This window comes from Orbicella franksi, chromosome 2 (genome assembly GCF_964199315.1).
Source record: "Orbicella franksi chromosome 2, jaOrbFran1.1, whole genome shotgun sequence".
Taxonomy (NCBI): domain Eukaryota; kingdom Metazoa; phylum Cnidaria; class Anthozoa; order Scleractinia; family Merulinidae; genus Orbicella; species Orbicella franksi.
The window spans coordinates 18,815,596-18,839,936 of record NC_138146.1 but is presented as its reverse complement, the minus strand read 5'-3'; the positions used below and the strand labels follow the sequence as shown (position 1 = coordinate 18,839,936).

Genomic DNA, 24,341 nt, shown 5'->3' with positions numbered 1-24,341 from the left:
TTTCTGTGCTTAAATGTGGATTTGTGCTGCGAGAATCTCTGTTTGAATGTTCCTTCTGTCAGTCCAATGTAGTTCTTGGTTGTGTTGTTAGTTGTAACTTGTGCGTTGTAGATTACACTGGAAGTCAGGCATTTGTTGTCTAGCGGGCATTGGTCTTTTTTGCGGCAGTTGCATTGCTCTCCGGTGATTGCGTTGGCGTTGTTGTCGGCGTTTGTTATTTTCATGTTGTGTTTGTTGATTACTGTTTTCATGTTGTCCATGCAACTGTAGCTGACTTTGACGTTGTTTTTGTTGAAGAGGCTGTGGTATTTATGTTGGTTCGGAAAGTGCTTAGATATGAGCTTCAGGAATGTTCTACCGATGTTTGTCTTTACGTTTTTACTAAATGGAGGGTTGTACCATATAATGTTTCTTTGTCTGTTGCGTCGGGGGCGTGTTGGTTGATTGTCTTCGTTGTAAATTAGTGTTTCAGAGTATCCGCTGGCTTTCAAAGCAGTTTCGTAGATTGGTTTGGCCTTGTTGAATTCGTGTTCGTTGCATGAGTTGGCGGAAATACGGCGATTGATGGATGCTGGAAGTTGCTTTATTATGTTAGGTGGGTGGTTAGACTTTGTGTTGATGTACTGCGGCTCGTCGTTAGGCTTTCTGTAGGGGCAGTAGGTACCTTTTGTAAGATCGAAGGTGACGTCCAGGTAGTTAACAATTTTCATGTTAGTCTGTATGGTAATGTTAAGTCCATATGTCTTGAAGCGTCTTGTTATGTCCTTCCTTGTACGGTCTGCTTGGGGTCCGGAGATGTTTTTGAAGATGGCAAGTCCGTCGTCTCTGTAAAGCCCGATGTTGTCTATCCCGTATATGTTACACAGGTCGTCGAGAATGAATAAGCCTACGAGCTCGCATACTTCGGCTCCGTCGAAGCTGCCCATAGTAACGTCAAAAGAACTGTTGTTTTTCTTGATCCAGGCGGTGTTACTGTCAAAGAGAAGGGATTTTCTTGAATGCATAATAATATCGATGTCGCGGTCCGTAATGGAAGTGAATTGTTTGGCGAAGTTGATTGCGTCTGTAAGAAGTTTCTCAGTAATGGAAGGGTAGAAGTTCTCAATGTCAAATACGGCGAAGGTATGTTGATCTTTGTGTTGTATAGAGGAGAACCAGTTGATGACGGATGATGAGTTTTTCCATTGGTTAAGGCCAGTCTTCTGTCTCACAGTCGTGTTAATGTTCGCGAGGATTTCTTTACTGATACGTCCAATCTCACTTTTTGCAGGGTTAATGAGTCTACATGTAGGTTTGTTCTGGAAGTTGTCTTTATGGTCTTTGAGTGTTATAAAAGCCTGTCGTTCAGCCATGCGTTCCGCGCGGTCGTCGATGTTCAGATTAGTAGCAATGACTTGAGCTTCTTTGTTAATAGCAGTAATCGTATTAGAATTTGCTTTCTTGTACGTCGATGTGATATTGTCCTTGAGAAGCTTGTCGTGCGAAGCTTTGTCTACTTCGTAGTAGTTGGTTGTTTTGTCAGCAGGTATGAATGTTTTTGTGGAGTTGTTTATTTTCCTAATGTCTTGTTGTAGATGGTCTTGGAAGTCATCTCGTATTTGCCTGAATTCAATGTTCTTGATCATTTCGTACACGTCAGTTTCAAAGTTGTTTAGGTCTTCGTTCTGAGGAGGGCATTTTCTTGACGACAAGAAAACAACAACGACAACGAAGACAATCAACCAACACGCCCCCGACGCAACAGACAAAGAAACATTATATGGTACAACCCTCCATTTAGTAAAAACGTAAAGACAAACATCGGTAGAACATTCCTGAAGCTCATATCTAAGCACTTTCCGAACCAACATAAATACCACAGCCTCTTCAACAAAAACAACGTCAAAGTCAGCTACAGTTGCATGGACAACATGAAAACAGTAATCAACAAACACAACATGAAAATAACAAACGCCGACAACAACGCCAACGCAATCACCGGAGAGCAATGCAACTGCCGCAAAAAAGACCAATGCCCGCTAGACAACAAATGCCTGACTTCCAGTGTAATCTACAACGCACAAGTTACAACTAACAACACAACCAAGAACTACATTGGACTGACAGAAGGAACATTCAAACAGAGATTCTCGCAGCACAAATCCACATTTAAGCACAGAAAACACATCAACAGCACCGAGCTTTCTAAATACATCTGGCAACTACACGACAAAAAACAAGACTTCAACATCAAATGGTCAATTATTAGCCGTGCAAGACCCTACAACAACATTTCCAAACGATGCGACCTCTGCCTCACAGAAAAACTAATGATTATCAAACATAGCAACGACAATCTACTAAACAAAAGATCAGAACTTATTTCTAAATGCCGGCACGAGAACAAATTCTACTTGAAGAACGCTTGACACTTTCTTTATATTGTACTGCACCCACGCAGTTTATACTCGTCCCCGTAATTTCTGTCTTCACACCTATTGTTTTCCAGTATAACTATCACTTATTGTAATGCAACTAGTCCAGCAATTAGCCTATTGTTTAATACCGTGTATATATATCTAGTTGATAGGAATGCTTATCATTAAATACTGTCTGATGAGTGCGTAAGCACGAAACTCGGAGTAACAGCAAATCTTGCCTCTTCGTTATTACTCATATCTTCTATAACTTATAATTTTTAGTCTGAAACAGTTGGCACCTGTAATATAATGCATTCGTGATATGAAGCAAGTCAGGTCTCTTTTAATTTTCTCCAAATCATTTAAATTTAATTTTTAATGAACGGTTTACCGATTCGCAGTATTATTCCATGTTAAGATAAACGTATCAGTTCGTCGGAACTAGAGATTCATTCTGGACATGACAGAATAAGAAGAAATCTCATTAGTTTGAGTCAAGGATATATTATCAGTTTATCAAAGTTCTTTCTATCTTTATTAAAGTTCTTTCTATCTTATTTAGTGAAAAAAGATATAAATGAGGACGATAAAGACACAAAGTTTACATTCAGTCAATATTTCATCTGACCTTGCCATATTTAAAGCAGTTTATATCACATAGCTATCATAATCGTTGCGGTTGGATAAAAAAAAGTGACAGAGTTTGATAACAGATATTTTTGCTTGGAGGCAAATGATTTTCTATGTAAAGTGGAACCTTGATTTAACGAACCTCTATTAAACGAAGTCTTGGGCATAACGGACAACATTTTCCGCCCCAGTAATAACAAAATACATGGAAAAGAACCCCCCATACAACGAAACCTCGTTACTGTATAGCGAACATATTTTGCAGTCCCTTAGCCCTTCGTTAAATCGATGTTCCACTGTAAAATGGTCTAACGTACCGGCTGCCCACATTTTTGGGAGCCTTTCAGCAAGTCTTGAAAAATAGAGCTTAAGAGTCAGAATTAACCTGAAGTAAACCACCATTTTAAACTGAAGGAAAGAGAAGAAGGCGGGAAATTGCACAACTCCTCTTGTTAAAGAAAGTGTGTAGACAATACAGTGCCGAGAAGTGAGCGACAAGACTCGAAGCACCTAACCCTTTTAGCTCCTAGCCTGCAGTGTCGAAAGGCCATTTCCGAGCCCTCGTGCAAAAATTTTCATATGAAAATGCATGAGTTTGATTGGCATGAAAATGATCCTGTAGGGGTTGCTCTCAAATTAATTAAGCTCGGAGAATTCTGGTGGTACATCAACATGGTTAAGTGTAATTTGGACAAATCTCCTCCCCCCCCCCCCCTCTCACTTCCGACCCCCTTCCTGACTGAAGAGGTTCCGATAACAAACCTAGCGGAGGCACTCGACAACATTCCAAGGCCGCGATGGCGCAGTTAGGACAAGACTTTTTGTTACTTAGCAACACAGTACGCAAGTTTGTTTCCAGATCTCTTGTGATCGAGAGACCTGGGAATAAGGGTTGGGGACGACAATGTGCCATCAGCTGTTCGTCATCTTCCTAATTGCACTTGATGACAATGTTTTGATAGGTAAAGATAAAACTGGTCCATGTACATCGTGCTGGGAGATTAAAGGGTGAAAAACGGTAATCTAAACTCTTGGTTTAAAGATGTCATGATATTTTCTTCGAAACTAAGGAAATGTCATGAAAAAGGTTAAACTTAAGTAGAAAACGTAGGTGCTAACAAACCACAGAAGAGCACAGGCGGTTGGCAAGGATCGAAACCGAATGTGAGCGGCCTCTTTTTTAAGATTACCTGGCCGGAAAACAGAACTTAGGAAGCCGATTAGCAGCTTACTGAATCAATTAAACGGATTACGAAAATTCGCGAACCTAAAAGACTGGTTGGTGGAAACAGTTATAAAAACATCCAGTTCCACGCTCGAGTTTCTCTTTGACATTCAGTTGGTCAGAGTTAGTGCGATGGCTGATTGGAACAGTCTAGCATGTCAGAAACATTTCTCTTCAAAACATTACATTTTGGTTTGGAAACCGTCTAGCTTAGGCGGCGGAACGCAGTGCTAATAAAAGTCCGCCACGTTGACAGTCCTAATAAGGATTTTGAAAAATCTTTGAAACCTCATTCTTTTTGGTTAACGCCCTCAATCAGTTTTGAACCAATGATGTTATCCACCAAGGAAGGCTTTACATAGTTATCCTACTGTAAAGCTCCCGCTCTGAGATAAAGACAAATGAGGCACTTTTCCAGCTAACTTTAAGATAGTAATTGCTACATTAAGCTAAGTTGTACTTCCAAATTATTACATGATGAATGTTTTTGTCCGAACGTTTGGTTTGGTATGGCGCCAGGGGTGCAACCACGCCACATCGGACTTTGCGAGGGAAAGGGACTGCAACAGTTTGTTACGACTGAGTATGAAACCACGTTTGCGAGCGGACTTCTAGTCGCATGCAGCACACGATTTCGCTTACTTCTTCAACGATCGCGTGCAAGATAAGAGTCTTATGCGTTGAGACCTGACCTGGTTGAAATCCGTACTCGACATTTGCATTCATGCAGCACGAACCTTTTTCACAGCGCATAACCACACTTTCATTAACCGGACTATCTGTTACGTATATTCAACCTTCGTTGTAGCTTTTCGCTACAAATATTACTCGTCCAAGCGTAGACCAATCACTGTAATCAAACTTTAAGAGCCAAAGGAAGTAGTTGAGTATCAATACTCTCGTGTTGACGGTCACAAGATTGACAGTTAACATTCGTACCTATTCATTTTGCACATATCTACTCACATGCCTTCTTTGTGACAAAAAAGGATAAAACAACATTCTTACTAACATTCCGTTCTAACATATTCCTTATGCGTGCGTAATTAACCACCTGCAAAAAGCATTTTACAGCGTGATCGGGAAATTAAGGCTTGATTTTACTAATTACTTTCTTTTCTTCGAAACACCAGCTTCAAAAACTCCTCCCACAAATACATTAACACTTCTCTTTTTAATACACCCTTGTGTTCTCTGAGATTAGCATGAAATAAGTGCACTGAATTAGAAACGACTCAGAATTTTTGCGCATATAAAGTATCTTTTACATAATGTACTATGAACTTCGAGCGGTTAAGTTGAAAAGTAAACAAATTCTTTAGTTGCAAATGAGATCATCCCGAGATCATAAATCCCGATAAATGTGACCCATTTTTCGACTGGCGCCAGCCAGGTGATTACTAACTGACCGGCTATGAACTCTGAAACGCCATCCATCAACACCAGTTTTCTGAAACGCATTCCGATCCAGCCTAAAAGGTCTATTTAGATATCGATGTGTCGAGGGATCTGCCACAGGTTTAAAATTTGTTCGTTTCGGAAGTAAAAAGTGTCCGAAACCTGGACAACTTGAGTACGGGCCGGAGAGTGTAAAATTCAAAAGAAGCTCTTAAGACACGTGTTCCTTTACTGTGTAATTTCCGTTTCAAAGAATGTACTACTTCAAACACTTCCTTCGGCAATGTCAACACGCGATAAGCAACACATCATACACAGAGCATACAACATGTTTAGTTATCGACATGTTGTTATCGATCGTTTTACGGATAGCATAGCTTCTTGTTGAAGCACGAACCGAAAATTTATCACGAGACCAGCTTTTGAATTTGAAGTCGTCAAGGAGTCTATTTTTGATTAAAAAACAAAACAATTTTAAATTTATCAGATTTCAACGGCTCGACAATAACTTATGCAGATTTTCTCGCGAAAAATGCAGATCTTGGGAAGATAAAGCTCTCAAAGTTGAGAAAATTTCGGGGTGTTTATTTATGGCAAAAAAACATTAACACTGGCCATCTGCCCGACGATAGAGCCCTCTAGAAAACACCTTTAGTCCTCTCTCAAATCTATTGTTTCCAAGGGGTATAAATAGCCGATAGCTTAATTAATTTTCAGAATATTGCAATTCTAAACATACGTTTAGCAAATGTTATATACATATTTAAACACAAAATGGAAATCTCTGCGCAAGTGACAATTTAATTTAGTACATCGAAAGAACAAGTGGCGATCTTGGTATCGTTGCAACTCTCAAGAGCATCCTAACAGGGTTAAGTGGACATCTCACAGCGTGAAAATGTTTAAACTTAGCTCCTGGACAAATTTCCAACGACAGTCAGCGAGACGGTTACGGTGAAAACAAATTTCTGTAATTCCGTTTAGGGTGAAACTACATGAATTTTTGATGATATCAAAGATATGGTAACATGGGTTGAAAAAACAGCAATCCAAGGCTGAATTGCTGAAAGATGAGCGCGATAAGCAGCCACAAAAAAAGGGTGCTGCATCTCGTGTTTCTCATAGGAATCCAGGTAAAACTATTTTCGTCAGTTCTGTCTCTCTAGTGGCCCTCCTGCTTGCAAAGTTAAACACACCAAAACGGCCAGACCAATCTTCGAATACTTCAAGAACTTCCCGGTTAAGATATCAAGACACCAGGAACTACATATACCATTTCAGGCAACGAGGTAACGAAAAAAAGTGAAAACAATTGCTGATGAAATAGATATCCGGACAATCCGGGCGAGGATCGGAATAGATAAGCAGGTTCAACAAACATTCCGAGGGAGACGCCGTTAATTTAAAACACGCGGACACAAACAATCGATCCATTAGTACCGCACTTTTGCAGCTGGAATAAGAACTTGCCGCCAGTCTCACTTAGTCGGCTTAGTTCACCTGTAACTCGTTGCAGTGCAAAGGAGAATCGCGGATAGGTAATTTTCTAGTTGAAATCGAACAGTTTTTCTCCGTACCGACAACGTACAGACACTGAACAATACCGAGCCTTGAATCAGCGCAAGGCTATAAGTTTCGTCAGGTAAGCTGGTTTGTTTATTCCCGTGGTAGATATAACTGTTTCCTAGCTACTTTACTCACTGAAATAATTCGCACCATGATTGCCAACAGCCTTTGTCTTCAAGTGGCTGTACTCATGTAAATACAGACGTGATTGTTTACCTCGAGTAAACAGTTTGTTATCACACGTATTGGCTATTTAGTGAGAAATCCCAAGAGAATGGAGGAATGTTGTTGAAATACTGTTTAGTTTTGAAAGTTTTGTCACTAACCAAATAGCACAAAGCTTGTCAAGAAGGAAAAAAACGTAAGTGATAAGGATTAGCGTCTTCCATCGCTTGTTACTATTTGCTTTTCTATTCTCCAAGACTGCCATTGAGCAGTTGTACCTTCACTAGACATTCTTCTCGCTGTTGTTACAACAACGAACTTCTCATTTGCGCTGCGGTTTCTTTCCGAGGCTGTCTGCATCACTAAAAGGCAAGAAGTTAAGTGATTTTGTAAGGACTCTGCTAATGTGCTTCCAAAAAGAAGATGAAGTAATTAGGACTTGAATAATGAATTTACCCCAAGGGTACAGAAACCCCGTCCAACCGGAAACGCGTGTGTACTTGACGTCCTTTGTATTTTGACATGATTGATAGAGGCGGGGCCATTTGTCACTTGAAACCATTGAAATTTCACACAAAATTCAACCAAAGCCAACATACCGAGACCAGCGAAACACTAAGCCAATCAAAATTCCCTTCAGAGCGGAATTCATGCCGTTGTTTGATAATGCTTAGCGCTCTATTACTAAGGGAATTTGGCGATCGGAATCTTCCGTAAGGATTTGTTCGCTATCGGTATTTATGTCTCATGAAATCGGTGAAACTGTCACGTTCACATCAAAGTGAAGTATTTTGCTCTTTGGCACTACGTCAGTATTGTGCCATCAGATTGACAACAAGCAAATGAATTGTCTGCGCAGCCCTAAGACAAACCAGGCAACTTGAGACGACCGTGTGGATACAAAGCGTCAACTCACCGAGGAAAATCATTTCTTTTCGTAGTAACCAACAGCCGCTCGATCGATGGCCGGTTTTGAATGGTGAACAGAATGTTACTTCGTAAAGGAAGGCCTCTGTCGATGTGAGCATGCAGGCAAAACGGTGCTGGTGGATATTGCTGATCAACCTTATTATCAATACGCAGACTGCTCAGCCCGGTAAGTGGATATCTACATACTTGTTGTTTTGCAACATTCACATTCTAGAGACTACGCGTTCCTAGCCTTACTATTCCTTGTTTAACTTTCGTCAAATTGTTTAACTCTGATTTATCTTTGTTCAAGCTCACCACACATCGAAAGCGGTTTCCGCTCGTTCTATGGGACAGTATTAAGAGTCATGTACGAGATCTCGTCACGCTTCAAAAATCAATTTTCGGTAATATGTCAAGATGAATGGCTCTATTCATTCGACTCATGCAAGAAAAACTCGTTACTGGCAAGCAGCGACAAAGGAAATCTTACTGAATAGCTCGGCATATATCGTCAAATGTTTGTTCAACTCTTAAGCACGGCGAAGTAGAAAGCAAATAAGACGTTAGAGTCACTCTAAGCTGCTGTTTACCATTTCCTTTGTGTTCGCCATTGTACCTTGTGATATTTCTGGTCTGTCCAGCTGTTTCATGCGCGCTCACGTTTATCAATCATTCATACAGCAAGGTGCAAATTTGCTTTATACACGCTTGTAAGCAAAGGTAATAGTCATCAGTGAGACAAAACGGTAGTCGAAGGAAGAATCAGTAACTAGTAGTGGATTATTCCGTGTTCGTGATCGTTTCATGGCACCTTGTTTTCATCGGAGAGAGGGTGCCAATATTCTAAATCGTACTGATATCGGAACATTGTGGAACCTTATTTTTAATACAAATATTCATCGAAAGCTACCTTTGACCCACATTTTGATGGATTCAGCTGTCCTTTCGTGTTTTGCTTGGGGAAAGGGCGCGTTTATTACGCTAAAGCAACCACAATAATTTGGTCGATCGCAATCCAGTGGTGCAGCAGTGCGTTAATCAACCTTTTCATGCACGTCCAAAACTCACAGGCGTAGGGTCTCAACTACTGTCAATGAAATTACTTTTAGTTTGTCTACAACCCGGGAAAAAGAACTTATTAAAAGTTCTACCTAGATCCGTGACAAGCGGCCCGATTTTGACATAAATTAACATTTGGTGATGCCGCTCATTACTGTCTTAAAACTTCTTAAAAACCGCGAAGTCAAAGTTTACAACCACGCATTCTGCATTTGTCAAAAAAACTTCACTCTAGTCTGTAAGGAGTTGAAGTAATTTGCCATTCTTTGATTTATTTTCAGTTGAGAAATTCTTAGACGTAAATTAAGAGCAGAGGGCGGATGTTTGTGAAAAACAGATTGTAGTGCAGTTTGCACAATTGTTAGTCAATGGTAGGCGATGCGGTTTTTAAGCAAAAAGGTGATGATGTAGCTTGATGTTAAATTTCCTGCCAACAAGAGAATCGTGAAGACGTGAGATGAATATCTTTCACAACTCCTGGCAGAATTCCCTCACATCATAATACCAGATGAAGGGAAAGAGGAATTCACTTATACACGAAACGAGACACCTTTCGTCAATCAAAATCTACTCGAGAAAACGTTTTCCATAATCCTTTTTGTCCCCTGGCGAATTTGATCTATCTTTTTTTTTTTTTTTGTCTTTGGCTACCAAAATTGAAGGAATATGTCTGTTGTGTGTTCAGTCAACAGCTCGTTCATTGCCCAGTGGAAACGGCCATCACTTCCTTGAAAATAATAGACAGGAAACATTTTGGTACTTAATGTTTACACTATTCACATTTTGAAGATAAATACAATTACGATTTAAAGAGCAATGCAAATAGTCGAGGAAACGATGTCCTAGAATAGCCATATTTTTCATATCATTTGACAAAGCGAGTTGAAAAGGACAAAGCTCCAAAACACTTTGAAATACAATCCCGTACTTGTATAATATGGACGATGCTGACTTATCGCAGCCGTGTATCGACTATATTCAGCTGCTATTTACATCAAGAAAGGAAAGAACATGTTTCGGGTCTTACTAGATGTATTGCTTCTTTTTGGAGATCGAAATTCAGCGAATGCGAGAAAGCTCTGATCTGTCGTCGCAACTTGAATTGGACTTAGAGTAATGCGTCAAGAGTTAGCCTATCAGGTAACCAGCTTTTTAAGCGATAAATCTCTTTTATTTAGAAAGACCTGTTTTAATTTTGCGTCTGTTGGATACACCATTTAGCTCGTTTATTTAGTCAAAGTCTGGATGAACTGGACTGTTACATGGGGAAAAAAAGCGACAAAGGCAAAGTAAACAAATGCAGGTTGTGTCGGGTATAAGCAGACTGAAGAGTACAGTTGCGTGTTGTCTGTGAAAGTAAATGACGGGAATTTCCGGCGCAATCAACAAATAAGTGTGGCTGTGGAGCATATTAACACGCACGGATTCTAATTTTAATTAATTCTCCATCGCCACCGTGAACTGAATATTTGTTTTCTAACTACTGTTTACACATCGCGCGTTGTAATTTTTAAAGAAAGCGCAATACACTCAGAAAAGAAATAAAGTATATTTCATTGCTCATTGAGAATTCCAAAAAACAATGTTTTTTAAGACAAATATAACGTTTAAAACATTAAGTATTGTAGGGGTAAATATAAATGTAGAAAAAGGTAGTCTGCGAAATAAGCAAATTTGTTTTTTAAAGAGAATTAGCTTTCCCTCTGTACAGTATTCTTTAATGTACCTCCTATCTCGAATTCGGCATCCTCACACAAAGCGGTATAACACATTTAAGAGTTACAAACGCCTTCTAGCTGTCGAAACTGTGCGAATTCACTTCCATAAATAGCACGTGGAATATATATATTTGAGGTCATACATTTGCCTTGCTCTTATTTCTGCCCTCAAGGTAAAATTCTCGATATTTCTCAGTTAAAGCGGTGTTAACAGGTCTTCTTTTAAATCCGCGGCCTAGATTGTACATTAGCCTTTTATGAATAATGCTATACTGAGTCAACTTTGCAAACCCTATGTTTTCGTTGATATAGAAAGGTCCAGTTTCACAGTGACAGTACATGTATATGTACTAGTAACAATGTCCACAGCAACAGACAATAACAAAACGAATTTGCTTGAGGGCTGTGATTGTTTTCCATGTTGCAGACAAATATCCACCGCGCAGGCAAGGTACTCCAAACCTTCAGTATGACGCCGAGGCAGGAGCGGTCAAACGGTTACGATGCGGAGTGATTGGACAGCCACCACCGACTATTACATGGTTCAAGGATGACAAGCCTCTGCAGTTGTCGGAAAGAGTAAAGAACTTGAACAACAACAAAACCATAAAGATCAAGACAGTCAGACCTCGGGACCAAGGAAACTACACCTGCATCGCTGAAAATACTCTCGGGAAACTAAATTTGACTCTGGAACTTATAGTGCGTGAAGGTAGGCGTGATAAAGTACAGAAAACAAAATTGAACCACAAACAGATCACTAAAACAGTAGAAGGTGAGGAACAAACACAAAATTCAGAATGCAGCAATCTTCTGACAAACCTCAAGTTGTTCTAGTTTTTGTTTTGGCAATAAACTAAAATTCGATTTTACTTGCTTTGGCACTGGACTATTTCCCAAGTGTTGTACACCATACAGTGTAAATGGAAATAGAATCAGAGACCCTGCACGTTCTATCTATTTAATAATAATAAATAATATATATTTCCCTATACTAACTGGAAACCGTTTTGACCACCCCTCAATTGAAGAAGCGAAGATGGTCAATGTCTTCTGTTTAATGTATGCTATTTTTCTTTGAAGGAAATGAACAGTAACTCCGCAATAAAATTAGACGAAATTTGATCAGTACCACACTTAAAACGGCGACAAGCTCAAGTTCAATGCTCAGCACGTCTTCCTGCAGCCACTCAACATAATGTGATCAACATCGCTAACAGTGATTTCATTTGCTTTAACAGGAATCTCTCCAAGTCTTTCGACCTCCAAATTAACACCAACGAGTCAAGTAGTAACCACCCGGGTGCAAACTAAAGGTACGTTGACTGAAGCTGAAAGACGTTGTACTCAAAGTTGACACAAAGTTACTTCGTCAAATTTATACTGTGTAACAACTTTGAACAATAAATATCACTATGGCAAAGTACTGTTCACCGCCATAGAATTTTATCCTCAAACGTAAAATGCTCCACTCTAAGAAAAAGCCATGACTCTTGGGGAGGCGTTGAGTTCTAAGCTCACGATCTGCAATTTTTTTTGTAGGAATAAGCTAGCAGCTGTAAGAGAACTCGAATATAGCTTTGATCTGATGCCTGAAATAATCGATTGCTTGGGAGGTTCACCATGTTTTGTAATATTAGAGTTCACACCACATAAAGTGCTACAAGATAGTAACGTGATGCTTTTTTTCAGATGCCACGACCTCCGGCAGGACTAAAACCTCAAGTGAGTGTCCGCAATTCTTTATAAAATATCTGAATGGGCAGGTCACTAGCTCTTTACAGTGTGGGGACTAGTTATATCACCTTAAATGGCAAATATATATGTGGAAAAATATTTGGTAAAGTTATTGCCAGCCAAGATGCAGGTTCTGTCTCAGTGTAATACCCCTGTTCATTCTCTGCAAGGCCTACTGGATGTTCACTCATGTTCTTAATTGGTGATGCATATCTTTTGTTCATGGTTTAGGAGCACCAAGATTTTCTGATCCAAATATGTTAAAAAGAGCATTTAGAGCATGGCCAGCATCACACTCAATCAGACTAAAGTGTAAAGCGACTGGAGCGCCACCTCTCAAATACACATGGTTAAAGGACGGAATGAAAATGCCCAGCCGAAGGATGGACCCATATCTTAACACTTCCATTTGGTACCTAAAACTGAAAGATCTAGTACCCGACGACTCGGGGAAATACACTTGCATAGTGTCCAATCCATATGGCGGTATAAATCACACTTACACGCTTCAGGTTGTTGGTGAGTTTAGCAAAACAAAAATGTAGTCATGCACGTCTACTTCTAAAAAAAAAAAATGCAATGGAAAAGTAAGGCGATTTTGTTTATAAAGTAAAACATGACTTAATTTGCCGAGTTTCCGCACCATGCACCACAGACACTTTTGGTATGGTAACTGCTTGAAATTAAAAATACATTTCCATCATCTTCTCAACAGCTAAGCCACGATCGCGGCCCATCTTACAGACAAGCCTTCCAAGGAACACAACGGTGCAGATTGGAGATAATGCAACGATGAAATGCATTGTGCTCGTTAGTGGAACACTTCCAGATTTCAGATGGCTGAAATGGGACAAATCCGTCTTATCAATAAAGAAAATTGGTGACGACTTTGAGAACGGATCATACCGCCTTATAGATCCACATTATTACAAGACTATCCAAGTCAAGGACCATTACGGCGTTGAGTTGAGAATAACTAATGTTACCGAGGATGATTTTGGACTCTACACGTGCCTTGTAAGCAATCATATAGGCAACGATTACAACAGTGCTTTCCTCAGTAGATATGTGAAACCCACGGTTCCTGTTAAAGGTTAGTAGTTATGTAGATTGTTCTGCAAGTTAATAAGCTGAAATCAACATTTTAGTTATGGTATATTGCCAACTTTGCAGTGAATGGAATAGGTCACCAATCCTTCACTGGATCTCTTATGCCTGAACCCTTTTAATGTCCCTTATCAAATAATGTAAGCTTCTCTGAAGTGTTGAATGCAGGAAAAATTTTTTTACCCCTATCAGTGTGATTTGCCATATTAGATTTCCCTTGCAGATTGGTTATTTCAATAACACGGACCAGGCATTGTCCAGGGTTTTCCTTGCATGACATGAAAATAATGTTAGAGTTGAGTAATTGTTTGGTTTTTAGTAAACAGTGATCACGAGGCTTCTGCAGCATCATGTGTATACCATTCATTAGATACGTCAGTTGAAACCCATGTGCAAGACCATCCCTGGTAAAAAAAAAAGGTTAAAAAAGTTGTTAATGAGTTGCCCCTACAATCACACGTTTTAACCTTATTATTGATGGCTACCCATGTCGAGTGGAATTTAAAAATTGTTCTCCTTTTCTGCTCTTAGTAGATTGGAGAACCATAACTAGACAAGACGACTCTTTACAGAGTGCAACAGCTTCACCTATTGAGAACAAGTTAGTCCAGAATGAAGAGATAAAATCAAGTCAAGCTGGCCTAATTGCTATCATTCTTCTGGCGTCAATTGTTTTCTCTGCAATTATAGCAGTTGTGTTTGTTTTCTGTTATCGCAAAAGACTAAAGGAGAAGTTTCCAGGCGATTCAAAGTCTCAAACGGAATTTAGACAATTTGAACTGGAGAATATTCCACCATCATCAAACCTTATACCATCAGAACCTGAAACGCCCAATCAAACTGATGGAAATAATAGAACTTTCACTTTTCCAAGGGGAAGATTAAGTTCTACTGGATCTACAAATTCTACGACACCTTTATTAAGATACAGAACTGGAAGCTATAGGTCACGATTCTCTTCAGGAGTATCATCGAGAATTGACTCGAACATTGCTGAAGGTAAAAGATTATGAACCTCTCTTCTTGAAAGAAAATCTTACTCTCCAAGTGCCCCTAGTCTACCAAACAGCCGGACGTGCTACTCTGTGTCACATCAAACCAAACTGCGCTGAACGTGCAGTCTGTGTTACTGACATGGTACCTTTGGTAAAACAAGCCTTGAGCCGCATTAAAGGAATTTATGAACTGCAAGTTTCCAAATCAGAATTAATCTTATAACGTGACTAACTTTATGAGTGTCAAATGATTAAAAGGATTTAGTAACAATGTTTACCTAAATATAATTTCTATTCATCACAGAGCTAGAGCTTTTTGAGCTACCTTGTGACGAGGAATGGGAAATTGACAGATCTCAAATAACACTAAGAGAACAACTTGGTGAAGGTGCATTTGGTTTGGTCATGCGAGCTGACGCTGTGGGGCTGCCTGACATGCCTTCAACATGTTCAGTTGCTGTCAAAATGCTCAAGGGTAAGTATTATAAGTATTTTAATCATAAATAATCTGACCAGTTAACATTACAACTGTCCCCAAGTAGAATTTTCCAAAGTTGTTCTACATGCATTGAATGTCCTGTGTTCTACTGTCATCAAAAGACAAGCTAATCCTTCCATTTTTAATACCAGTTGATACTACCCCATGTAGCCCGCCTCTCGAGAAGAAAACGAACTTTGGTTCAGTTGTCTTCACTATTTCCTCCTCCATTGAGTATCGGATAACCAAATGACTCTGTGACACACAAACTGGCTAAATAATGTATTAAACGTCTCACCAACGATGTGGAACAATAGCCAAACAAGCAATTTCATGAAAGCCGTAACGATATGGGGATCGACAAAACTTTCACTTCTCAGCTACCCTTCAAAACAGGGGGTAAAAGCAAGAGGTTTAAATAGTCAATAATTTGTCATATTTTCCAGCTGATGCTACTGAGAACGAGTTGGGAGACCTCTTGTCTGAAATGGACACGATGAAGGATATTGGAAGGCACAAGAACATCATCAACTTGATTGGTGCATGCACGCAACACGGTGAGGGACACAGCTTTCCATTTCCGCAGTATGAGACTATTTGTTTCGAAGTACACTATAAACAGACAAAGCATAGACAAAGCCTGTTCAGGAACTACCTGACCTATATATGCGCGCATTACAGTAATACACTGTATCTAGCAAACCGCGCTTGTAAATAGCCAATTATACGAAGTGTAGCTGAGCCCATTGACCCACTATGAACAACAACATTTGAACATTTTTTTTTTTCCAACCTGATAAGACACGATATAAGTATCGCTTGTTTATTGATTAGTGTACAAATATAATGCTGCTTTATGCAGAATACGGTCAGGAAACTTTACTTACAGACGTGAAACTGGTATTTCAGGTCCTTTGTTTGTCATTGTCGAGTTTGCACCTCATGGTAATCTTCGGCAATTTTTGAGAGAAAGGAGACCTTCCGAATACCAGCACAGCAGACAGAGTTATTCTGGCCCCTCCCTTACCGTAAGGGATTTCGTGTCTTTTGCCTTTCAAATAGCAAGAGGAATGGAGTACCTTGGGACACGAAAGGTAAAGTATCTTAGTAACCAACGCTTAACCATACCGAAGTATCACAGAATTTTTGCTTGAGCAATCATTAAGCGTACATTAGCGATAGTCTTCGGTTATCCACTTCTTCAGCGCATTTAGGGCCTGATTACATGGCGAATTTCAGCCCGGGCTGAAATTTCAGTCCGGCTAGGGGGGCTGAAATTTTGTTGCGATTACATAATGAATTTCAGCCCGGGCTGAAATATTAGCCTCGGCGCCAAATATGAAATTGTGTGCGAAAAGTCCCCAGAGAATCAAAATGGCGCCGAGAACACGAATCGTGAAAATAGGCGCATTGCTTCTCTCGTAGTTTGACCTTTTGTTGGCGCTCAATTTTTAACTTTTTGGGATAGTAACACCCTACAATGATGATGGAACTGAAACGAAACCTGTCTCTTAGCCAGAAAAACGTACTTGCATAGAAAGAAAATATGTCCTCAAGCTTGCCGAGTTCATGGCCTCCCTGACAGCCTCGTGCTGTGTAACCTTGTCTCGATGTTCTTATTTTCCATCTAAGCTTTGAAATTAGAGAGATTCTCTATTTTATCGCCTTTATTCCACTGAGATCGCTTCTACTTCGTAGCGGCAGCCATCTTATTTCCTGCTTTTCAGCCCGGGCTGAAATTCCGTTTCGATTACATAGGATTTTTTCAGACTTTTCAGCCCGTTTGCCCGGGCTGAATTGCGGCCCGGGCTGAATCCTTCTCCATGTAATCGCCAATTTGATTTCATGAGAATTTGTTTCAGAAGCCGGGCTGAGATTTCAGCCCGGCTAAGGGCCTGATTACATGGCGAATTTCAGTCCGGGCTGAAATTTCAGCCTGGTTAGCCGGGCTGAAATTTCAGCCCGGCTTCTGAAACAAATTCTCATGAAATCAAATTGGCCATTACATGAAGAGGGATTCAGCCCGGGCTGAAAATCCTAGCCCGGTTTGAAAAACCGGGCTAGGATTTTCAGCCCGGGCAAACGGACTGAAAAGTCTGAAAAAATCCCATGTAATCGAAAGTCACCGTTATTTTAACCATTGGTTAATATTAAGGCAAATTCAAATACGTTATCGATAAAAGAACATTACAAACACAGCCTACCACTGAAAGAAAACAAGTCTCGTAGAATATTCCGACACTAGGACGATGCTACTCCAGGTGCTCAGTGAGAGCCGGAAACGCTCGCAATGACGGCGCGGAATGAAAGCACTGGCTACTTTAAGTTTAAATGGACGAATTGTCTGATCTTGATTTTTTGTTTCCTAAATGCAGTGTGTTCATCGTGATCTTGCGGCCAGGAACATCCTTGTTGGGGATGATTACGTTATGAAAATCGCCGACTTTGGCTTGGCAAGGAATGTTAAAGATCTGGAATACTACAGAAAAACCACTGATGTGAGTACATGAAGACTAACCCATGATCTGAATGAGCATTTACCGCAGGAGGAAGACAGAAATGCTATCGAGAAAGCTTTCCCTTCCAGTCATTAATTATCCGATTTCTTGAACTGTATTCACAGGGTCGGCTACCGATAAAATGGCTGGCCATCGAGGCTCTGTTTGATCGAGTCTACACAACGCAAAGCGACGTTTGGGCCTTCGGTATACTGCTCTGGGAGATATTCACTCTTGGTAAGATTGATCAACTGTTATACTCTTTTGTTTGTAACGAGTATGTGACCCCTAAAATAGTATAACAATACACATTGTATGAAGACATGATTGCTCATCGCAGTTATGTACACAACGTAAGCAGCCTGAAAAAAATTCAGGCTTGAACGGGATTCGAACCCATGAACTCTGCGATACCAACATCGCAGAGGTCATGGGTTCGAATCTCGTTCAGGCATGAATGTCTTTGTCGGACTTCGATTTCACAGCTGCGTAAGCTGTGAATATAACTGCGACGATCAGTCATGTATTCATCTCTCTCTCCGCAGTTCAAATATGTGATCTTTAATACAAATTGTTTACGGGAAGGCAATTTTAAAACGAAATTTAAGCGAAGTTGATTTCGTTTGCTAACATACCAAGAATAACGCTAGAACCAGTTCCTCTTTATTGTTAACAAGCGCTCGAAGACGATTTAATTCTCTAAACCTTAAATAAGTTATCTTAAGGGCATGCTATAATATCTTTCTTACAATTAATTAAAATGGCAACGTTTTGTTGTAGGGGGTTCTCCATATCCAGGGATACCGGTAGAAAAGCTCTTCGACCTGTTGAAGTCTGGCTATAGGATGCAGAAGCCTCAAAACTGTCCAAGCGATATGTAAGTTCAACCTTTTCTCTGCATTTCCATCGCTACACAAAATTGATAAAAGGAAACAGTACAATGCGTGATGGCAAAAACAATCCCAAGAAAGACACGAATGCCAGAACAAAGACGCTGAGCCCCAGTAAAATGATGCCCCACAGCAGATTAATTTTAAGCCAATTGCCCTTCCCTATCTCCAGCTGCAAACTTTGCTAATCTTCAAGTGCCTAACATTAAACAACAAAACTGGAGTGTATCGCAATCTGCAGACCTGCAGGTTTAAATCCTGAACTGAGTTAGCTCTCAAATTCAGCGATCTCCGACCCCTCCTTACGCATAAGGACCGTGTTTGTGGGTGGCGATCAACATACTTAGCCTTGATTTAAATTTAGCTTTTGCTCGATCGTACACTCAGGACGTTTCTCAGGAAATACACTCAAGTATGTTCCTGTACTGGCGTTAAGTGCGCTATCACTGATAACGCAAAAAATGTTGATCAAGCGGTCAGGAAAGCTCAAACTGGTGTGTATGGGCGATTGTCGCTTTGTGAATGGTTGATTCAGCTGTGGCACGGAGGACTACACTGAGGATAGTCAGCGAGTGACTTATCTTTCAAGATGCTATTCCCTAATAGTTATTAATTCTACACAGACAGCAAATCGAATCATACGAAGGATTTACGAGGGCAATGTTGCGTACCCGACATAGTTCGAGCACCCAGGATAACATTAGGTCAAATGAAACAAACAATGCATTATATTGGGAAACACGCGATTGTTATTCGAGCACTATCACTATACCACCTTGGAAGTTTCAAGTATAAATGACCCTTTCCCTTTGTTTACTGACTTACGAAAAGAACAAACCAACAGACCTTAATAAAGAATAATCGATTCTAACGCAGAAGACTGACATGTTCTTTATATTTAAAAACTAGATACGACATCATGCTTAATTGTTGGGATGAAAACTCCACCAACAGAGCGTCATTCACACAACTTAGGAAACGATTCGATGCCATGTTGTCATCTATGGCAAGTAAAGTAAGTATCAGTTATTTTCTTAATTGGCTAAGCAATACAAATCCTTCGGTGGATTAGAAGTTACATGTATTTCCCTTCCTATGGTACAAAACATTTCCAGAATGCACCTAAGCTTCAGTGATTGTCCTCGTCTGCTATTAACTCTTTCCTCCCCAGGGTTTAACCTAATGTTTCATGTGGTTCCAGTTTTCATTCTGTTGAAGTTGCTGTCTTTCAGTGGAATGGCTTAGACATTTATTGTTTGTGTAGTAGCGTAAGACTAGAAAAAAGAATTTTGATCAGTTAAAAAAAAACAATTTCAAAAACAGTTGTAAAAAAACAATTTCTTCCCATTCGTGGTGACTTGGTTCTCTACTAATATAACGAAGAGAAAATTACTTTAAATTCGATCATTTATAGCAATTAGGAAATGGCCAGCTCAGTTTTAGGCGCTTTTCGTTGGACAACCGCAATAGACCTTTTTAGCTTGGCTGGTTTGTTTTCCCATTACAGACCACGTGATATTCTCAAGAGAGTTGTTCCTTTGTCCATCTAAAAATTATTCAATCACCTACACGTGACTATTTGAAAATTTGAAAGCAGGAATTCTCAAGAGTATCATCACATGGTCTGAAATGGGGCAAAAAAACTGCCCACGCTAAAAAGGTCTCTTGGAAATTGGAAAGTATTGCTTTTTGTGGAGGGAGAAAACCCGGGGGAAAACTCCGGTGAAAGGACCAGAACCAACAACAAACCCAACCCGCTTATGACACTCATTCGGGGGTTTGACAGCAAGAAGTGAAATCCGTAATTTTTTTCTGTCATATTAATGTGTATATTTTCGCACTCTAACAGGAGTATCTGGAAATCTTGGCCCAATCGATAGATGACCTTGCACGCGATATGGAAACACCCATAACGGACGATTCTGACATAAATAATGAAGGTCTAACTGAGTCTTCGTGTTAGCAGCAACCTGGAGTAAGAAACAAAACTCATTTGCTTGGTCGAATTCCTTCTCTAAAGCCAACTGAGCTACAAGTGAAACTCATTGACGTGAGAAGGTGACAGCATTGGTTAAATGTAAATTGAACCGGGATGCAAGCACAGTACATGGATGGTCAGGAACTTATTCTCAAGTCATACTTTGAGACTGGACTAGGATTAAGAAACCAAGTCAACAGAAACACAAATCATCATTGCGTTTCTTATTGGGAGCTGTTTACCAGTGATTCCCACGTAAGGAAAAACAGGCTGACAGCAGTCAACATCAAGTGACAGCTTACAGTAACATGACGTGCAATATCAACGAATCTGTTATGGAAACTTTGCCCTTGGAAAAGTTTATCGCACGACACAGTGTACTGATCTGCCGCAAGCTCACGCTCCATCTTCAACAAAGCCGGCTCTTGTTACTGCGGAGACCAAAAGACGCCTGTAATCATATTCAGTCTTTTCTTTTCAATATGCCTAACTCAAACGTATTCTTTTGTAATAACAGTTCTTTCTGATATCTAAGAGCTGCTACATTCTAACACCGAAGTTGTTGCTTTGCCAAACGCGAAGATTTGTTTTATCATTGTTCGCAAATGCTTCGTGATCCGCAGCAGGTTGATAATACGCGGAAAAAAAAGAACAAAGAAATTCAATAACACAACATAAAAAGACATTGGTGCGGCTTGGTCCAATGCGACTTGTAGACTTGACGTGTTAGAAAGTGTAGCAGGAAAAATGTCCTAGGCGACTATCGCCATCTTATCTCTCCCTAGTTAATCCACGATTGTTCCAACTTATTTCAATACTCGTAAAATCTTCTCAACGAAGATTTTATTTTGTAAACCTAAGTAGGCCACGTTTATGTCAGACAGTTAAACAGTTTTAACCGTATTTAAGGTTTGGTGCGGACATCAGAAAATACAATGTCGAATATTTCCTTCGTGCATAATTTCCAGGTAAATTGCCTTAACAGAAAAAAGAGAAAAATCATCTCATCCCAGCAAGGATGAGATTAATTTAGCTACGTTACATGGAATTCCTTTCGGAACTACTAACAAGACTATGTGGAAGTCTGTTGCCTGAAAACTGATGTATTCTCCTTTCCTACATCAAAATGGAAACCTCTATCTTGAGATCTAAAAGCCTAAATGTGCAGACCGAGAAGTTATGACACTAAGAGGAAAGATTTGTCATTGCATTACCATATACACAAACATGGTTCTTTCTTGCATGTTTACGTGCCAAACAAGATAACGTTGTGAACCAGAAGGATTTATGTGGGAAAACAACAAAATGTTGTGAGAAACCCACACTGTGCACTTTCCCTTTTGTTTTTCCTGGTCGTGAAGGTCTTTCTTTTTTTAATTTTATTTTAAAAATGAAAACGTCGGTACCAGGTTAACGATCCACAGAGAGAGGCGGGACTGCCGGCAAGTCCATCAGCAACCCATCAAAAGAAGATATTATTGCTATACATCTTTTACAAACGAAAACTCAGGTCCTCGAGAAAGACTGCCGAGGATATTTGTACAGAATTTCTAGTCTCAACTAAGCAGAGCTAATACTCTTGCATTTTAACCGTGCAAGAATAAGGCTATGCAATAGTTGTGTATAAAAGTAAAAAAAAAAAAGGTTCTCAGTTGAATGGGGATGTTTACATACAGATGTATCTATATTCACAGAGTGATCAGGTTTATTACTAACTAATGTAAGCTTTTAAATAAAAAATGTTTTGCTACACGGGATGCGTCATGTTTTAGGGGCGTTGAAGATGTAATATATCAAACACCAGAGACAGTGTTTCATCAGGACATCCAAACACAAATTCGAGGTGTTTGGCTTGCCGATGAAACGCTGTCTCGAGTGTTTGATATATCTTCTCGGCTAAGGAGTAAGTAAAATCGTCAAAGTCTTTGCTAACTAAGACCAGGTATCCAAACCTCCTTCACGGTTGTGATTTTCTCTGTTTTAACTTGACGAATTATTGATGAGGTTGAAAAGGGGAGTAACCGTTACTGTGTCAGCTCAAGCGAGAAAGAGTCTTCACTTTCCCTGCTTCAAGAGACATCTCTCAGCGGGCAGAAAGAGAGAAGGGAATCTCTGTCTGTCTCGCAGATTAAATTCGGTTATACAAGATTACAAAATAAAATTTAAAGATACAGGGATGGTTTTTTGGGAGATGGAAGAAAACTGGAGGAAAGCTCTTCAAGTAACGTTGTGAACCAACAACGTGGGTACAAGGCGGAAACAACCGCACATTTTCTTTTTTCTTTGATACACTGAATAAGCCCAATAACGATTGGGAGCGGAGATTGTTTCCCCAAACAGCTGTTACCAAAGAAGAGGTGTAAATTTGAAAGTAATTTAAGTATCCATGAGTTTTGGGTGCGCCCGAGCTCAAACATCAAGTGGTGTCAGTATCACCTTAGACGGACGTTTCTTTAGAATATCTCAAAGGTCAAGAGCATCTGCCAGATGTTTTGAAACAATAACATTCCTACTTTGGTGTATTCCATCCATGCCACAAAAGGCAATTGCCTGATCTATTAAACAACATTTTCCAACATGCCGCCAGCTTCACAAAATCTATACAAACCACGCCCAAGGACAAATATAGATCATTTTCACTCACGTCGCCAGCAGCCATGCAATTTTTTTGGAACCAAAGAAAGCGTTTACATACGAAAAGTTCAAATTTGAAACACCAACATTACCGCCATTTCATTGTTTGAGGACCAACATGGCCGTGACGTCAAATGAAAACACTCTGTAGGAAAACAGACGATTTCTTTCATGGCAACGGATCTTGGAAAAGAATTTCCAATCTATTTCAAAGAACGTAGCGTATTTGCGTTTCCAAAAAAACAATTAAAAAATAGCTTTCCTAAAACAAATTGAAACTGCAAATTCTTTTTTATTTCTTTTTCCTGTCCTGCAAACAAACAAGAAAAGTTTGGATGCTAACTCGAAAAACTAGCTCATCATTTAGTCTCCAGTCTCACTGAAAACTAACTTCGAGTGAAGTACCTATTGAAAACCTGTATATACGTTCATAGTTATGTTATTGTTGTCATTGGTTTTGATCAAGAGAAGACACAAAATCGAGGGGTTTGAGGCTATCGCAAAAAAAACATTCCATGGTCTAGCGGTGACGAGCTTGAGTGTGGGTACGGGTAGGCCTGTTATGAAATATTTCTTTAACAATGGAAAATGAAGATAAATAGGGAATACAAAATCGGCGATATTTAAAATACTTTGAAGAAACCCGGCTCCATACAGTTGTTCACTGTCGTTTTCTTCTAGTTCAGTTCCGTTGCGCCATAATTATTTGATCCCTAACTCCACCCCGATACCTTTATTCAAATGCTTGCTCATTTTAAAGTAATTCCATCGAAATAGAACTGACAATAGATTTTCTTTCAAACTTTACCTATTGGCTACTTATTTAAAGAGAACTTAAACTTTGAAAGAGAAAAGGGGGTCCCGGTAATCGTTTAGGAGCAGGAGGACCTTCAATAAACCCCATAATTCCTTAAATTATTTGCTTTCAGAGACGTTTATATTTGAATCGCTG

General features: G+C 39.8%; 1 protein-coding gene and 1 long non-coding RNA gene across 5 annotated transcripts; one reads left to right on the top strand and one right to left on the bottom strand.

The window, feature by feature from the left end:
- Positions 1–4,736: 4,736 nt before the first annotated feature.
- On the top strand, positions 4,737–21,284 carry LOC145478452 (fibroblast growth factor receptor 2-like). 4 transcript variants are annotated; one of them, XM_081456482.1, is made up of 16 exons: positions 4,737–7,294; positions 8,325–8,479; positions 11,500–11,847; positions 12,314–12,388; positions 12,765–12,797; positions 13,041–13,328; positions 13,525–13,902; positions 14,448–14,915; positions 15,216–15,386; positions 15,836–15,946; positions 16,299–16,483; positions 17,765–17,887; positions 18,013–18,124; positions 18,668–18,764; positions 19,687–19,792; positions 20,627–21,284. In XM_081456482.1, exons 2-16 carry the CDS (start codon positions 8,410–8,412, stop codon positions 20,738–20,740), a joined length of 2,679 nt encoding a protein of 892 aa, XP_081312608.1. In that variant the 5' UTR covers positions 4,737–7,294; positions 8,325–8,409; the 3' UTR covers positions 20,741–21,284. The 4 variants fall into 4 exon arrangements, with proteins under 4 accessions (XP_081312608.1, XP_081312609.1, XP_081312607.1 ...); XM_081456481.1 differs by lacking the exon at positions 4,737–7,294 and having other exon boundaries at positions 7,307–8,479; XM_081456484.1 differs by lacking the exon at positions 4,737–7,294 and having other exon boundaries at positions 7,308–8,479; positions 11,500–11,784.
- On the bottom strand, positions 17,046–17,417 carry LOC145478473 (uncharacterized). The gene is made up of 2 exons (XR_014048269.1): positions 17,161–17,417; positions 17,046–17,122 (listed from the first exon to the last, which is right to left on the bottom strand). It is a non-coding gene; the product is annotated as an uncharacterized LOC145478473 (long non-coding RNA).
- Positions 21,285–24,341: the final 3,057 nt, after the last annotated feature.

Excerpts from the sequence above, each read along its gene's own strand:
- LOC145478452 (XM_081456482.1), top strand. The coding sequence starts at position 8,410 with ATGCAGGCAAAACGGTGCTGGTGGATATTGCTGATCAACCTTATTATC. Across the intron at positions 15,947-16,298 it reads TGGTGCATGCACGCAACACG|GTCCTTTGTTTGTCATTGTC; the intron begins GTGAGGGACACA and ends CTGGTATTTCAG. Across the intron at positions 19,793-20,626 it reads TGTCATCTATGGCAAGTAAA|GAGTATCTGGAAATCTTGGC; the intron begins GTAAGTATCAGT and ends GCACTCTAACAG.